Source organism: Buteo buteo, chromosome 4 (genome assembly GCF_964188355.1).
Source record: "Buteo buteo chromosome 4, bButBut1.hap1.1, whole genome shotgun sequence".
NCBI lineage: Eukaryota > Metazoa > Chordata > Aves > Accipitriformes > Accipitridae > Buteo > Buteo buteo.
This window is the reverse complement of record NC_134174.1, coordinates 15,745,722-15,763,959: the sequence shown is the minus strand read 5'-3', so window position 1 is coordinate 15,763,959 and position 18,238 is coordinate 15,745,722. Positions and strand designations below refer to the sequence as shown.

General features: G+C 39.7%; 1 protein-coding gene across 1 annotated transcript in view; it reads left to right on the top strand.

The window, feature by feature from the left end:
• COG5 (component of oligomeric golgi complex 5) overlaps positions 1–18,238 on the top strand; it is a 193,147-nt gene that overhangs the window by 65,504 nt on the left and 109,405 nt on the right. The window contains exon 7 of the mRNA XM_075024853.1: positions 16,974–17,104. Coding sequence (XP_074880954.1) covers positions 16,974–17,104 — 131 coding nt within the window. The remainder of the gene's footprint in view (positions 1–16,973; positions 17,105–18,238) is intronic.

The following is an 18,238-nucleotide window of genomic DNA, read 5'->3' as shown; positions in this document are numbered from 1 at the left end:
GCTGCTACTTCTTGATTTCCAATGTTTCAGTGATAAACGGTCATGAGTGTATCAATACTGTTAATTTTGAAGACCATTGATAATCTTTACTTAATTTTTTGCTGAAGATAAGTAGTTATTTTTGCTTTTTGATTATTTTATTTTTGCTTGGCGAAACATATTTTCTGGATGTTGGAAAAATGTAAATCTTAATTGTGATGCAGTGTAATAATTTCTTTACTTCAGGATTGGTTTCCTATACGAAAGTTCAGTATATGCTATTGAGGCATTGTTTTTCCCCTGGATTTTTTAATTTTTTTTTTTTTTTTCCCCCTGAAGGAAAGGTGTTTAATTTAAACAACGGTAAAGTTAGTTTTAGAGAAGAATCTGGTTTTTTCCTGATCTTGAAATGATTCATAAGTGTCAGCAATGTATTCCACAAATTATGCTTTGTGAGGCTTGAGAAAAATCTGTTGTCAGGCTAAATATTATTTAGAATTAGAGGAACTGTAATAAAAAATTATGATGGAATCATATGAGTACACAATGAGTCTGTATGTTTTCTCAATTTTATTTTTAAGTATTAAATTGCTAAACATCTTTTATCCTTCAAGCAGTGTATTTTTTTTGTCCGTTCAACTTTTTTGTGTCAATTATTGGATATAATTGGCTGACAGATGTAGGTAATAATAATTGGCTCATATATAATTATGTAATTCTACAAAGAAAATATCACCATTATTTATTTAAGAACAATTTTTCACTAAATTAAATGTTATCACCCATCTGTTAACAACCCATGCCTTTAACAACTGAAAGACTTGCTTGAACTTATTGTTTGCTTCCTTGGGTATGCAATCTTTAAAAAAAAAATTATTGATATTTTTATAATTTAGCTCATTATTTTGAACTCTGCTACCAAAGACATTAATTTTTAATTTTGTGTCTGTGTGGCATTAGTGGTAGTAGAACTCAAACATGTCATCAGTACCATATCTGAGAAGACTTAGCTTTTCATTTTGTTCATCTGTTTCAAAATAATAGAAGAAAAACTAAGGCTTCTGTTCCTGTTTACACTGATGTTTAATCATATTGAGAAGACAAATACATTTTTATGAAATCTTATTCCATGGTAATTCTCAACCTTCATACATGTATGTGCTTCCTGATTTTAACAATATAAGTATGTTTTTCTTGGAAAAAATCATGGTCAGTATGCATGAAAGATCCCAGACTAGTAGTAATAAATCATACTATTATTTTAGGTTGTTGAAGAACTTTTACAGGTAGCAGAAAAGGTGTCGTGCCACAGCTCTCTAAAGGCAGACGTGGAGCATGTATTAGGGGGTTGTTTTGTTTTGTTCCATCTTTGAGGAGCAGCTGTGCAGGTATGCTGTTCAAATTCCTCTTTACTGGTGTTCGTAGGTGAGCAATGATTCAGGTTTGTGATCTAACAGGTTTGGAGGCTATAGTGAACACTACAGCGCAGCTTGTATGCTGTAGGTTGGGAGGGATGTGACACTTCCTTCAGCTTCCTTGCGTTCTTGTTACTGCAGGTACAGCTAAACGTTACAGTAAGTGCTAAGGGCAAGAGTTGTATTTTACTGGTTTGTATCGATATAACTTTTTTAGCAAATTGCAACAAAGGGTGGGGAGTGGGGGGGAGAAGAAAGGTTTAAAGCCATTTTTGTTTTTCAATTTCACTATCCAAATTGTACAAGATAGAAGGTATTAAAGCATGATCAGAGGTAACTGCTGTCAGTCTTTGTGTCATGGTTAAATACTTTATATTTATATTGGAAGGTCAAAAGACCGGCACCTGTGGAGGCTAACTTCAAATGCTAGTATTTGGAATCTGAACACTTATGTTCAGTTTGGCTTTCAAACAACATTCCTTTCTTGCCCATCTTTTTAGTACTGTTGCTAAGTTTTATTACTACTAAGTTTTATTATTGCTAGAAGAATTGGCGAGAATTCTGGCAGACTGGACAAATTTCTGCTGTAGGCTGACCTCTAAATTTTAAAAAGGGTTTACTGTAGGAGATAAGATATATTGCATCATGTTTTAAAATTTTGCAGTTATGTTCAAGTTGTCCACAGAAGCACTCTGGATAACACAAGGTTCACTTTGTTCTTCCACAAAGTGACTGAGGTACATAAAACCTGTGTGATTTATAGCCTATGCAACACCTGTCGCTCTAAAGATGATAAAATCAAGTAAATCTGCAGCTAATTGCAAGAATTTATTGACATTATGCCAAGGAAGAGGTGGGAGGAATTAAATATGCATTTATTAAAGATAAAAATTACATATATTCTAAAGTACCGAGGGAGTTAACATAGCCGATACTAAAAAAAATGGAGTTATGCTTTTGCAGAAATGTTTTCCTGAAGGTGTAAGTATGAAAGGGGTGAATGGTGGGTGTTGAAAAGAGACAGGAGAGACCTATAAGGAGAGAGGAATGTGAAAGAAATATTTGCAGCTTATATATATAGTGAAGAAAAAAGTGGTATTTCCCCCTTATCCAGGGGCCAAGATAATAGCATGTTTTTTGTTTTTTTTTTTTAATTTACTTTTACAGCACTGTAGCACTACTGATCTTAAAGTATCTCCTGGCATTTTTAAGTATGTGTTAGAAGTGATCCATGTTGTCTCATGTACAGATGAACATCTTTGGATGCATGTTTTAGTGCAAAAATAATAATAAAAACTCAAAGAAATGTAGGATATATCTCACTGAAATGAAAAAATGAAGTGCAGCTAGAAATGACTAACTCAGTAAGGTAATCATAGACTTGTATGCCTTAAGTCTGTAACTATTCATGTATACCTTTATCCAGATGTAAAAGTATTTAAGAATTAGGTCATTAACCATTAACATAATGAACTAAACCACACAAATGAACCAATGTCTCTTCTGCTGTCCTTTGAGGGCACTGATTCAGCCAAGAGTCAGCCATCTTTGCCATCTCAGCAACTGGTAGGATGTTTGAAAGAAGTTATTTTTGACTAAGATTTTCGAAACACATCATCCATTTTCCTTCGTTTTCTTTTATCGTTGCATGTGTCTATTGCAACATGGCATGGTACTGATGGAAACTGAATCATTGTACCTTTACATAATGCTCTATATTGAGAAATTCTACTTAGCTATTGAATGATACCATATTAATAATATTTAAAAGCTGCCAAAAATACTGGTATTTTCAGGCCAACATGTAAATTTAGGTTATCTTTTACATCCCTCTACTCATAACTATTTGCTTGCTTTCATGGTTTTAGTCATGATGCTAACTTAGGTAAGTAAGAGAGAGCCAAAGTCATATAACTTCATTTAGATGAGTCCTTGTCTTTGTTTGGGAAAGAGATGGTTTTCTTCAGCCACTCCAGTAGTACAGTTGGAAGGGCATAATTCCTTTACATGGGTTTACGATGCAGTTGCAATATATTTTCAATGCAGTTATCTTTTGCAGGTATGAGAGTACATTTCTTTTCATCCTGCTTCATTTTATATACTGATGTGATGCTCCATTTCATGGAGGACTGCTTATTGTTCACCTGTTGGGATTTTAAGAAATATTTTCCCGACAGTAAAAACCCTGATTAATGTCTGCTTGAAACTTATTAAAAACAAGCTTTATTCACCCCTTAGTTTTCAAGTTTTGGATGCTCTCGTGAAATTTGAGCAGAAATGCCTTTAGTATTGGTAATGAGCAAGCAGTGCAAAGCTAAGGGCTTAAGTGGGGGTGGGGAGGAAACTGTCAAGGTGGAAAGCGGATGATGACACTAAATTACTCTTACAGATTAATAAGACCAAACTGTATGAACTGATTTGTATTTGTATCCTTTCACAAGTTACATTCCTTCATATTTTTCTGTATCTTATATTTGACCATAGTATCATTCTGTCATACTGTCATTCATTTGGCGGCTCATGGCTTAGACAAGTGTACTCTTTGCTGCGTGAAAAACTGGCTGGATGGACGAGCCCAGAGGGTTGTGGTGAATGGAGTTAAATCCAGTTGGCGACAGGTTACAAGTGGTGTTCCTCAGGGCTCAGTATTGAGGTCAGTTCTCTTTAATATCTTTATCAGTGGTCTGGACAAGGGGATCGAGTGCACCCTCAGTAAGTTCGCAGAGAACACCAAGCTGGGCGGGAGTGTTGATCTGCTCGAGGGTAGGAAGGCTCTACAGAGGGATCTGGACAGGCTGGGTCGATGGGCCAAGGGCCAACTGTATGAGGTTCAACAAGGCCAAGTGCCGGGTCCCGCACTTGGGTCACAACAACCCCATGCAGCGCTACAGGCTGGGGGAAGAGTGGCTGGAAAGCTGCCCAGCAGAAAAGGACCTGGGGGTGTTGGTTAACAGCTGGCTGAATATGAGCCAGCAGTGTGCCCAGGTGGCCAAGAAGGCCAACAGCATCCTGGCCTGTGTCAGAAATGGTGTGGCCAGCAGGAGCAGGGAGGTGATCGTCCCCCTGCATTCGCACTGCTGAGGCTGCACATCAAATACTGTGTTCAGTTTCAGGCCCCTTATTGCAAGACATTGAGGTGCTGGAGCGTGTCCAGAGAAGGGCAACGAAGCTGGTGAAGGGTCTGGAGCACAAGTCTTATGAGGAGCGGCTGAGGGAACTGGGCTTGTTTAGCCTGGAGAAAAGGAGACTGAGGGGAGATGTTATTGCTCTCTGCAACTACCTGAAAGGAGATTGTAGCGAGGTGGGTGCTGGTCTCTTCTATCAAGTAACTAGTGATAGGAGGAGAGGAAATGGCCTCAAGTTGTGGCAGGGGAGGTTTAGACTGGATGTTAGGAAAAATTTCTTTACTGAAAGGGTTGTCAGGCATTGGAACAGGCTGCCCAGGGAAGTGGTTGAGTCCCCATCCCTGGAGGTATTCAAAAAGCGCGTAGACAAGGCACTTCAGGACATGGTTTAGTGGGCACAGTTGACATTTGGACTTGATGATCTTAAAGGTGTTTTCCAACCTAAATGATTCTATGATTCTGTTCTCATCTCTTTCAACCCATAAGTTCGTTTCTTCAGTAATCCCCCACCTGGGCTTCATCTCTCTCCTGTTCCGTATTATACCTTTCTGTCCCCCTTTCTGTTTCCATCTTTTTCACATAAGCTGTGCATGTTGCTTTGCGTCTGTGATGCTATGAAGTCTGTTCAAACAGAAATAGGACAACTAGATCTTTACTGGCAACATTCCTTTATTTTTACTTAGCTCCAAAAAAAGCCCAAGAGGAGTATTGACTTGTAGAGGTATTATTGCTTTGCTGCCACAATAAATTTGATTTTGAAAGTCCCTGTACATCTGAAGAACAGTTCCTTATCCGTGCAGTGTCTAAATTAAACTTCAATGAATTTATTATGGAGAAGTGGTTTTTTTTTTCCTCTGTTTATATTTAATGAAGAACAATCTCAATTATCAGAATAAAATGTGGACTTCGTAAATGATATAGATATTGGTTTTGTTTTCATGATTATAACTTTTGCTTTATGTTACAGACCTGTTATAATTTATAGGTATTGGTGTAAGAAATGTTCTTTTGAATTTTTTCTGATTTCTAGGTCATAGATCAGGTAGAATATTTAGGGTGGAGTTGGTTTCAGCTCCATCCAAAGGCTGCTGATGAATGGCATGAATGTTACAGTTCTTTGGGAGTATCTTAGCACAGAGAATTTAGAAAAAATGGGTTTAGTTACTAAAAATGTTTTGGGAGCTCTTGAGGAAGTTTCTCAAATCAGCTTGTTTTGAGGGAAGGCTTAAGAAGCTTAGGGTGATTTTTAGAGTTCTAGATCTTAATGTTTCACACTTTACCAATTTTAATTATATTAAAATATAATGCGTGCATTCCTACAGGTTCATATCCTCCATGGGTAAGGTGTACAGCAGCAGAAATATGGTTTTCTCCCCAGATGTCTAATCAGAATTTCCTGTGCTGTAGCTAGTGTCTCTCGCCTCTTGTCCTATCTGTGTGCGCTTCTGAGAAAGGTCTGGCTCTGTCTTCTCCTGACCACCTGTTAGGTAGCAGAAGACAGCAGTTAGATCTGTTCTTAATCATCTCTTTTCTAAGTTAACAGACTCAGTTCTCTCAGCCTCTCCTCATACTCAAATGCTTTAGTCCCCTGTCTTGGTGGTTCCCTGTTGGACTCACTCCAGTTTGTCAATGTCTTTCTTGTAGTGGGAGGCACAGAGTACAGTGACCTTGCAAGTGCCAAATAATAAGAGTAATCACTTCCCTCAACCTACTGACTACACCCTTGCTACACCTAGCCCAGTACAGTGGGCTGCCTCTGCTGCAAGGACATACTGCTGGTTTATGTTCAACTTACTGTCCACTGGGTTCTTTTCTGCAAAGCTGCTTTCCAGTCGGTGAGCACCTGACCTGTTCGGGTGCACAGGGCCATGCCATCCCAGGTGAACAGGGCTTAATTTGCTTTTGTTGAACTGCATGATGTTTCTGTCTGTCCGTTTCTCAGGGTTCTTGAGGTTCTTCAGAGCGGCACCCCTGCCCTCCAGGGTACTGAGCACTTCTCCCAAATCACTGTCACCCATAAACTCACGGAGGGTTAATTTTGTCACATCACCCAAGTTACTAACGGTGATATTAAACAGTATCAGCCTCGGAGCTGACCAGGCACCAGCTGGATGTGGAGTTGCTGCCCGCTCCCCTTTGACCTTGGCAGTCCAGGCAGTTGAGGAGACAGTGGGCAAAATAGAAAGTAGCAGGTTTAGTAGGTTGTGGTTAAGTAAGGTTGTGAATCTGTATTCAGGGGTGAGGGGGAGGGCCGGGAGAGATCTAATGGTGTGTGGGTGGGGGAACCTTAAAGGAGTTCAGCAACTCTTGCTTTAGGCCTAAGTGAATGTGGGAGTAGTGTGGTATAACTTGTGATTAGACCTAAGTAATGTTTGTCTTGGTGTGTTAAGCTATTTTCTGAATCATGGCATTTTCACAGGAATGTCTCCAAAATATGGTGCTCATTGTTAAGTCAGCGATGATGATAAAAATAGATGTCAAACTCATTTCCATCAATTCCAGATCCCGCCTGGCATCTGATTTCCAGCCCAGATAGCAGTAGGAATTAACTCTTCCATCAAGACAATTTAAATGCAGCTTTAATATAATGTTAAAAATAGCTAGTCAGCCTTCCTCACTACTCCTCCAGTATTGTTATCAACTTTCGATGTGTTATTTGAGTTTTATGCATGCAGTCTGGAGAGAAAGAACAAGTTTCCTCTGTAGACAGGACTGGCCATAGATGGTTATTAAAGCACTACTAAATATTTTAACACAAACCATGTTCTTTAAAAAAGTCAGCAACAATCATTTGGAGGAGACAAAGCTGATCCCAAGTGCGGGATGACAACCCATTCCTTCTTATTCCAGCCTGCCTGTACACCTAAAAAATTTCCCTTTGTTTTAACAGGCTAGAAAAAGTTCAATTGTTTCATACCTATGTGATCTCTTACTTTAGAGTGTTGGATTCTCACTTTTCTTCTGAAGTAAAGCTTTAATCAGGTAGGATAATGCCCCATCATTGGAAGTGTTCAAAGCCAGGTTGGACAGGGCTTTGAGCAACCTGGTCTAGTGGAAGGTGTCCCTGCCCGTGGCAGGGGGGTTGGACTAGTAGATGATCTTTAAAGACACCTTCCAACCCAAACCATTCTGTGATTCTATGATAATACAATGTAGATGACAGGTCTGTTTTACAATACAAGATAAATGTGTATGTCTAAATGAGCAGTTCAAGTTTTGCTTTCTTTGAATCATATGCTTTCTACCAGTTTGGTTTTAGTACTGTTAATCTCATTTCCCTAAAACTAAACTGGTCTTGGCATGTGATTGATACGAAAAACTAAGAAGAGTTTTGGTTTGTTTTTATTTTTAATGTCCCCCTTCGCTAGGGACTTCTATCAGAAACTATACCTGGTTGTCTAATACATTCTAGTTCCTTTTCTGAACTTAAGCAGCAGGAGTGTGTTAACATGCTGTCTGAGAAAACAAACAGAAATACAGTGCCACGGGCCCCACTCAGGTTCTGGCTCCAGCAGGACAGTTTTGCCTCACTTAATGTTGCTCAAACAGCTAAACCCTGAAACCTTATGTATTATGCATACGAGTAGTTAATTTTTAAGATGGTAGAAATTGGTTAAATGAAGATCAGTTTTCATAGAAACTTAATGGCATTTTAGTGGCAGAGGGAGATTTTGTTCTCCGTTGTTTCACTGAGGAAAGGAAACATTTGCAGGAATCTTGTCCTGTAGGAAAAGGAACGAAAGATAGCAGGAGTTTTGTGAGTAACTGGCATTTTAGTAAAATAGAATTGTCTTCCTCTTTAATAACGAATTCATAATATCTGCAGAAAAAAAATAAATTAATCATTTAAGATTAAAAAGTAATCATTTTGTAAAGTATATCTAAAATATACAGTGTACTGTATATGGCACATAGTATAGAGCAATGACATTCTTATTTTGAACAGTTTATAAGGCCCCATAATCTATGCCATTTTTATAGGAATAAATGTCTTTTTCTGGAGAGCTCACATTGTGTAAGGTGGCTGTAAGATAGTGTTTCATAGTAACTGCAGTGGAATCCCTTTCACTTGATTTAATGGCTTAATATAAGCCTTGCTCGAGCAAGTATTTCGATGCCTGATGTGGAGTGTGGGGCAATCATTTCAGCCTATGCAGAGAATTAGTTTGATTAAAACAGAATGTGGGGAAGGGTTCTTTTTGGAGGCACCAGCTTCCAGTTTGAAGACCTACAAATGTGCCTGCTCTTGCCATTCCCCTACCTGCTCTATGCATCAATTGCATGGAAAATTTAAGTGCCTCCAAGAAGCAGACTATTGTTCTTTAAGTTAGGGTGTTCACCTGTTCCACTTAGAGAATAAAGATGTAATATAAAATGCTAGGTTGCTTTCACTGAAGGGTGAACATTGGGTTTCTGCTGAGTTATTGGGATCACGGGCTCTGTTCTAAGACTGGTTTTAGTTTTATGTTACCTGCATTGATAAAAACAAACACACTGACTTATTCAGGCCCAGCAGCGTCGTGGGTTGTTGGTTCAGAGACAAGTGAGGCAAGCAGGATCTCATCCTTCCTTTTCAGTAGCTAGCGCTGTAACTAACATTTCCATTAGGACCATGGAAGTTTCCATGCTGGATTAGATTTGTGGCCCATTTGAATTAGTAAATTACTTTGAGATACTTTAGAAGCAGATGGAAAAAAATTCAAATGGGTCCTCAGCAGTTCTAACAAATCAGTCCACTCTGTCTGTTTGTTTTGTGCTTGTATCTAGGTGCTGCTGTAGGACCAGAGACTGAAAGTTTAATAACCCCTTTCAAAACAGAAATTGATTGTCATTACTGAATACTTTTCCCTTGTAGGAAAGATTTTATGTGCTTTTGCAATATCTGTCCAGTCCCTTCTAATTTTGTGTAACAGAAATAAATATTGCAAATAACAGTTTCGGTTCAGTTTTATGAACATCTTCTACCAATGCACACATGAGCTTCCACCAAGAGGGGAAGTTGTATCCTGCCTGTGGGTTCCTCCCCTCTTCTGTGTGCTCCTGTGTGTCTGCATCATGAGTCAGATGAGAGAATGCCTTTCAGGTGAAAACTGACTCAACAGGAAAAAACTCTCAGGAGTGCTAAAACTTGGAGGCTGGGCTAAAGTGAAAGAACAGGGAAGCAGGTTCTGGGCACAGAGGTGGAAATTAGAAAGTGTTCCGTTCAGGGCAGTCTGTGCTCAGATCAGCTTAAAGTAATAACATTGCAGTTTTACTCCATCTTGACATTCTTTATTTTTAATATGCTGTTTCTAATGGACAGTTTCAACCAATTTGTTCTGATACTTAAGTTACCTCTAGAGAAATTTTCAGTATGAGTGTTGTGCTGTATGCATCGTGATGTTTGTGCTGTAGCAGTCTTCTACAGTATTTCTTAATAAATCATGTTTTGGTAGCCTCTCATCTTCTGCATACTTAAATCCCAGCAGAACTCTTGAGTATCATTTGGACCTGTTGACTTTTTGGAATTTAAATTAGTAATTTCTTCCAAAATTGTAATTTTTCTTCATTATGGAAGAACAACAGCCTTAGGGTACAGATATCACCAACATTTTCTGCAAGTAAGACTGCAGAACCAAAATAAAACAAATGACCCATGCAAAAGAAATAAGCCCCAAACCTTCCTCAAACAGGTAAACAAAAATCTATGATTTTATGATTCTATGACTTTATTTGGAATTTCAGGAATGGCTTAATTTTTAATTCCACCCCCCACCCCCACCTCCTGTGAAACACCTCTTAATTTGTCATTGGATTCTTGCCACTTATGCATTGCAGGGGGAAGGGGGAGGTGCTGATCTTAGGTGTTTGCTCCTAGGGAATCTTTAGCTCTTCCAATTTCTTTTTTCCCCCCTCTTTATTAGTGTCACTGAGGTTACTTGTCAGAGCACAGAAGGATTTCTCTTTTGGCTCAAGTAGCCTCTTGAGTGATGCAGTCTAATCACATTGGTTTATTACTGGCTGTCCTGGTTTCCTCTTTGTTAGTGCACCTGATTGTCCTTGGTAGACTTCTGTTGATTCTCTAGTTTCTAGCAAAAGCTCAAAATCAACTCAGTCTAAATAAAAAGCACAACACAGTTTTTGTGGAGCTCATAGGCATGCTAGCTTCATAGTTATCTTTTTTCCAAAACATATTTTAGTACTTAAAGAAAGTTTTAATTCAGATTTTTTCCTGTCTTCATTATATATGATTACAGAGCAATGTTTGAGGTCAAAAAATGAAATCACATAATAGAAAGATTCTACATTGTTGGGTCACTTAGATTAAGAAAAGCTAACCATGTTGCTCAAAGTATTGTTTTTCTACCTAATGTATTATGTGCATATTGGATTTATCTCTTGTCTTAATAAACTCTTTTTACATAACTATCTGGGAAATGTTGGTTTAAAAAATGCATTTTTAAGCAGCATCTCAGCCAGTAGATTAGAAAAGCTGTTCAGATTTAGTAAATCAAGAAAATTTGGAATTGTAATAACAAAATTATTTTTTCTTTAAGAAAGACAAAGTTCTAACCCTTTGTTAGACTGAGGTAGATTATAAATGTCACTGATTCCTGGGGCTCAGTGTATTCTGCCTTGCCATATAATATTCTTGTTCAAGAAGAGGATTCAGCAGGCAGTCTGTATTTTAAGTCCTGAAAAAGTAATTTCCAGCTGTGCTTTCCAAGCTTAATAAGGTGTGATAGTTAGAAGGGAAGCAATACCAACACCCTATGGGAGAGTTAAGGATTTGCCTTTATTTTTATGAACCTATATAAAGAGGTAGAATTATCAAGAGGGATGAGAGGTAGCGGAATGGCGATAGGAATATAGCTCCCTCCTCTAATTTCCTCCCTGGCTGCACTGAGCAGAAGTAACTGGAGCAGCGGGCTGCGTGCCATGCTGGTTGGTGTGAGGGCAATGCCTGTCGTGGCTGCATCCACCCCTGGCATGCGGTGTTACAAGATATTTAGGTCCTAATTCATTTAAAGCACAAGTCTTCTCAAAATTAACAATGTTATATATGTACTTTTAAAATCTGTTAAGGCAGAGATGTCAGTTATAAATACTATACTCACTAAGTTTGTTATGGTTAATATAGTATTAGTTTTACCCTAGTGCTTTAAGGTTAAAGCAGAAGGAAAGCTGACAAGTTTTAAACTGGGCCCCATCCCCAGAGTCTGTGCTAACTGGGAGATGAACCGTTGTTCTGCTTAATTCCTGAGAAGGCAACACAAGTACCTTACAGCCCATGTCACCCTCACCTCTGATCATAACCATAGTATTATTGACTGACTGTGCACGGCAAGAAACAGAATAATGATTGCACAAGTGCCTGAAGCAAAATGCTACATTTGCGCTGGTCCCTGGGTTAATAGCTGGTAGTATCTTTGTTGTATTTCATGTGACATAGTTTCTTTACTAACTAAAATTGCCCGATTGGAATGTGCAAGTTCCTTTGCAATATTTTAAATAAACTGGCTCTTAAACGCACTGTGGTTCTGGCGATGATCTGGCCACCCTTGTGTCAACCGCCCTTCTGCTCAGTTTCATCTTCCTGTCTGCAATGGCAGCATCACTCTTGGGAATACACAAGTGTAGAGATTTCTAATATGTTATCTGCTTAGATGATAAAAACTATCAAAAGGTGCATATCCTGCCTGTGTTACAGCTTCTGCTCTCTCATAGGGATGGTAGGAAAGCACTTGCAGGTGTTTCTGCCATAGACCTGCTGTCCTTATGAAAACTGTTTTTCTTTTGAAAATGGTGTAATGATTGCTAGGGCTTCCCTACTGGTTAGAATAGCAACTAAGAGCATCCGTAGCAGGATGTCTAGCCACTGAACCCACAGAAAGGCCCTCTGTTTTGAAGTCCTGCTGAAATACATTGTCTGAAAGCAGTTTTTTTAGGATTGCAGGAAATTTGGAACAAAGCTGCAGATTTTGGCAGTTTAGCGGGAGGTGGCTGCCAGTCTGAGGCACAGATGGAGGTATTTGGAGAAGCCAAAGCAGCATGGTCTTTCTGTTCCTTTCTTAAAACCATCAGAAGGATTAGATTTTTAGCACTTGAAATGGCTTAATTTAGATTTTGAGATAAAATACAGTAAGGAGAAACAGTCTCTTTTTTAGTTCTCTTCCAGATTTTTCTGTGGATTTAGGAGGTCAGAACCATATTTTAATTTTATTTTGTTTAAACAGCCTGGGGTTGCAGAATATGATTTTATGACATAAGTGAACTCCGCAGCAGATCTTGTGTTTGTGGGCTATGCAAGTCTTTGGTGATACTTGCACCTTTTTAAATCTCATGTTGTCAAGAAACTACTTCAGACTTTACTATAGCAGTAGACTTAATCTGTGGGTAGTTCTTTGCACTTTTTTTCTTCTATGCAGCTGAGAGGAAGGGGTCAGAAAAGTAGTCTTCACATTCAAGACACTTGCTTGTTGAAGTTAGTAATTAAAGTTAGTGGGAGTTTAATATTCATTTTAATAGGTTCATATGCAAGGCCACCTGTAGATATGCAGCTTAGTCACAGCAAAAAGTTGGAGGGGAAGTAATGGGTAAGTGTGGCTGCTGTAGCCCCTAGCAAAAGCAGCTTTGTAAGCATGCCTGCATATAAGGCTTCATTAGTAGCCTGTGCAGCATGAGGTGTGCTGTCCTGCTGCTCAGCTTTGACTTTTCTGATCCATTTTTAAACAAATGCATATGGACAAAAGCATTTGCAGACTAGTAGACTGAAGTACTAGTAGACTAAAGGAGACTAAAACCTATTTGAAATACTGTACTGTTAAGAGAGTTGTTTTCCTTTATGTCTTACTAAGCTTTATGCAGTATTTCTCTAAACTTTTTTGTTTTGGTTTCTTATGCGGTGTTTTTCATATGCAGGTACAGGGATGTTCTTCTCTGCATAGCTGTGAAGTGAATCACTTGGAATTTTTGTGTTCAGTTGTGAACATGTGGTTGCTAAAATTAATCTGAGGCTTAGATTAGTTTATTGTGAATAAACAGAAATAATTGGCTACTAAAGTGAAAGGTTATTTAGCAAAGATTTAAAAGTTTAGTTGGCTTAGTTGGAATTTAAGTCTGTGCCTTAAACTTACTGGGAGGACATAAAATGAAGATAACTTTTATTAGGAAGTCATAGTGGGCTGGTTATAAATGGAGTAGTGGAACATTGTCTTATGAAGCAAGTATCTGACACTGGGTGAAATGCCTTGGCCATCATTTTGTTAGTTTTATTGCTTCTTTCAAAAGAAGCAGTGGACAACCTGCTTGATTGAGCAAAATGCTGAAAAATGTGTAAATGAGAGTAGTCCTGCGTTATGTTGGAGATAAGCAGTAGTGTAAAGGTCTAGGCTACCTTGACATGGAAAATTGGGATGATTTCAATCTAGAAAGATAAAAAAGGAAGGGGGGGGGGAAGCGTTGTTTAACTTCGAAGGTTCCTCAGGTTCACTGGGTACCTTCCTAGGCTGCTTTTACATTTCTCTGTGGATCTAATCTAAGGCACCCAGACATGTTCAGAAGTGTTCGTTGTATAAATTTAATCATCTAGTTCCCACCTAATTTATGTTGTAATTCAGAGTTTTAAGTGGAGAGGTGTGTCTGTTCTTGGAGGAGCCTAAAGCAGTGGGTGTTCTCAGGTCATGCATATTCCAGGAACATGAATTTCAGAGCAGTGGCCATAGTCAGTTTGATTTGCAAAAATGTGCAATAGTTATGGGTGTAATTGTGTAGTATTTGAATGATTTGAGTTCTAGCCTAGTCTAAACTGTAGGTCTTCATTAGCCTGAAGGAAGTTGAATACACAGTTCCTGCATCCCAAGTGAGTGTCACTAAGAAATCAAAGACATCTGGGAAGAGGCATCCTCCAGCCCTTCTTTCAAAGACGGGTCACTAGTTAGGTCAGGAGTGCAAGATCAGGCAAAGAGTCAACAGGAGGGAACGTAGAGGTCAGGGACCTCAGTGAGTGTGAAAATCTTGTTTTTACACCCTAGGTTATGTTTTATATTGAAAATTGTCCCATGTGAAAAGCCTAAATAGTCCAAAGAGCATGCATTACAATGTCGCTCCCTTTAAAAGAAAGCGAATGTGCTTGGGTGTCATGGTTTAACCCCAGCTGGCAACTAAGCACCACGCAGCCACTCACTCACCTCCCTCACAGTGGGATGAGGGAGACAATCAGAAGGGTAAAAGTGAGAAAATTTGAGGATTGAGATAAAGACAGTTTAATAGGTTGGCAATTGCATTGACAATTTTTGAGGGCCTCCTTGGAGGCTGCATAGGTAAAGCAAAAGCCACAAGCAAAACAAAACAAGGAATTAATTCATCACTTCCCATGGGCAGGCAGGTGTTCAGCCATCTCCAGGAAAGCAGGGCTCCATCCCACCTAACGGTGACTTGGTGTTATGGGTTTGTGTGGTGTGTTTTTTTGGTAGTGGGGGAGGGGGCTGCAGGGCTGGCTGCTGTGAGAAGCTGCTAGAAGCTTCCTCGGCTGGGAGCCGGACCCGGCTCTGTCCGAGGCTGAGCCCGTCAGCGCCGGCGGTATCGCCTCTGGGAGAGCGGATTTCAGAGGGGGAACCTGCAGCCAGGAGGGGATTGGGATGGGAGAGGAACCCCTCTGCGGATACCGAGGGCAGGGAGGAAGGAGGGCAGGAGGGGCTGCCCCCGCAGCCCGTGGGGAGACCAGGCGGCAGGCTGTGTCCCCCCAGCCCACGGAGAGCAGCGGGGGAGCAGATGCCCACCTGCGGCCCGGGGAGAGAGGAGCCCACGCCGGAGCAGGGGGTGGAGGCCCCCCAAGATGGCCGCCGCTCCCTGGGGAAGCCCGCGCTGGGGCAGGCTGGGACTGAAGGTCAGCCCGCGGAAGGACCCACGCTGGGGTAGTTTGTGAAGGACTGCAGCCCATGGGAAGGACTCATGTTGGAGAATTTCATGGAGGACTGTGTCCCATGGGAGGGACCCCATGGTGGAGCAGGGGACAAGTGAGGAGTGCTCCCCCTGAAGAGGAAGGAGTGGCAGAGACAAGGTGTGTGAGGAACCGACCCCAACCCCCGTCCCCTGTTCCCCTGCACCGCTGAGGGTGAGGAGGGAGAGAGAACCGGGAGTGGAGCTGTGCCTGGGAAAAAGGGAGGGGTGGGGGAAGGTGTTTTAAGGTTTGGTTTTACTTCCTAATATCCTTGTTTTGTTTTGATTTTGTTTCTTCCCCAAGTTGAGCCTGTCTTTTGCCTGTGACCATAACCGGGGAGTGATCCCTCCCTGTCCTTATCTTGACCCACAAGCCTGCCTTTTTATTATGGTGCTTTGTTACCAGCTGGGCTGAAACCATGACACTTGGGAAGACAAATGCCATCACTCCGAACATCCCCCCCTTCCTTCTTCTTTCTCCGCTTTATATGCTGAGCACGACGTCCTATGGTCTGGAATACCCCTCTGGTCAGTTGGGGTCAGCTGTCCCGGCTGTGTCCCCTCCCAACTCCTTGTGCCCCCCCAGCCTCCTCGCTGGTGGGGTGGGGGAGCAGAAAAGCCCTTGGCTCTGGGTAAGCAGGGCTCAGCAGTAACCAAAACATCCCTGTGTTATCAACACTGTTCCCAGCACAAATCCAAAACATATCCCCATGCTAGCTACTGTGAAGAAAATTAACTCCATCCCAGCCAAAACCAGCACACTGGGAGAAAGGATGTCACAGATTCAAACCTACTTTGATAAAGGGAGATGATGTGTGGGGTTTTCTACTTGCTGGAGTGCTCTCATTACTATGTGCCTATTGGTGAAAGATGAAGTGATTTGGCCAAATCTACATAGGCAGTGACAAAAGTTGAGTTTGAATAGATTTTCTTGCTGCACTGCCAGTCCAGCCCAGTAATCTGTAGATGCCCTACTGATGGTGGTTTCCACAATGATAATAAATCTTGTGATGTTTCTGTGATTAAAAATGAAAAAAAACCCCAACCCCCCTGGTTTCTTTTCTGGCCATTATTCTGTGTTTGATCCCAAATATTTAGAAGTGCAATTTAAATATATGAAGTATAATTTAAATCTCTTAATGTATAATACATCTGGAATTTCAGATCTTAGAGCAAATTATGCTTATTCAGACATCTGGTTAGAGAAGTTTAATTATCTGGTTAATCCTTTGGGACAAGGAGATGAGTTCTTGCCCCTTCCTGCCCTGTGACTGAGATTCTGGAGTTCCTAGAACTCGTACTGTGCACCTCTTCCACAGTGTCTGGGTCTAGAGAAGTCCGGTGAAATAAATTTGAGTAATAATCTTCCAATTTTCGGTTTTTCTGGTATAATAAATTACTTTGATGTACCCTATTGTCAAGTGTTGTATGCAAAAATGTCCCTTGGAACTACTATAACTTCTAAATGTTTTAGCATGTTTAAAATGTTCCATTATCCTATGTCATGCTTATCAGTGTTTTGTTGCTTTTATAGATTACCTTTCTCAAGGGATAGATCTCTCTGGAATAGAAGTAATTGAAAATGAGCTGCTTTTTATTGCAAGAGCTCGGCTTGAGGTGGAAAATCAGGCTAAAAGGTTGCTTGAGCAAGGTGTGGAGACTCAGGTAAAATACACTTTCTTCTTTACTTCCTTTCAAAAGTGAAGAATAAAAGTACTCTGATTTCCTTTGTTTTGTGTAGCATTGTCTAATGGAGTTTAAACATGAAAAAAGTCTTATGTGTGAAATTCTCACACATGACAATAGCCAAAGAAATTGATAAAACTGGCTTTGTACAATATTTGCAAGAATAAAATTTTGCAGGATCTGACCCTGAAATTTGGGAGAAAGTAAGTGCTGATATGAATAATTTAACTCTAAATACTGTGATAAAAGCTTGATGATTGATAGGACTTTGCATTAAGCACCATGTAGTACATTTCCAATATTGCCAAGCTTTATAGATAAATCTGAAAAATGCAGTTTCTTAAAACTGTAAGAAGATTTCTACATTTTAGCTGTGCAGTAATATATTGAAACAATTTGAAAGATTTCCCGTTAAAACTTTAAAGGGCACTTTAAACTTTGAGGTAAATATTCACTGTAGGGAATATAAAAATGAATATGCATAATTACATTCATCCATACTAAATGTAATTATCTACATTTTTAATAACCTGGCTATATTTATTATTTAACTATTTGTTATATCATTAGTGCTGTCTTCTTGCCTTTTTAAAAATACATGTTCTTTTGTCTATATATTTTAGTATTCTTTAAAAAAAAAATTATTTTAAATCCCTGTTACTACAGTAAGAGGAAAAAACTAGTACAAGTTCCTATCAAATTTGGGTTTTAAATTAGAGAACAAAAAGGATTAGAACAAGACATTTTTGTGCTGTTTGTTGCCAACAGTTAATCTTACCTGTAAGTCAATATAGCATTTGTTCATACTATTGAAGGTTGACATGAAAATAGAACATATACAGAGTGGAAAATCTCTTTATTAAATTGGCTTAGATATTTGAGGATTAAAATTGAAGATAAACTTTTTACTTAGACCTCTCATTTCAAGTAATTTTCTGCAGTAGGAAGTCATGATTGTGGTAAATACCTTTGGCTGTTTACTGATAGCAAAATGGTAGGGAAAAATAGCCCATTTTTTACTTGATTACTATTCAAATGTTGAAACTCCTGGCTATTTGAGCATGTTGCCAAGCTGTTATTGGGCTTGTTACAAGCTATGAAGCATATGTGATG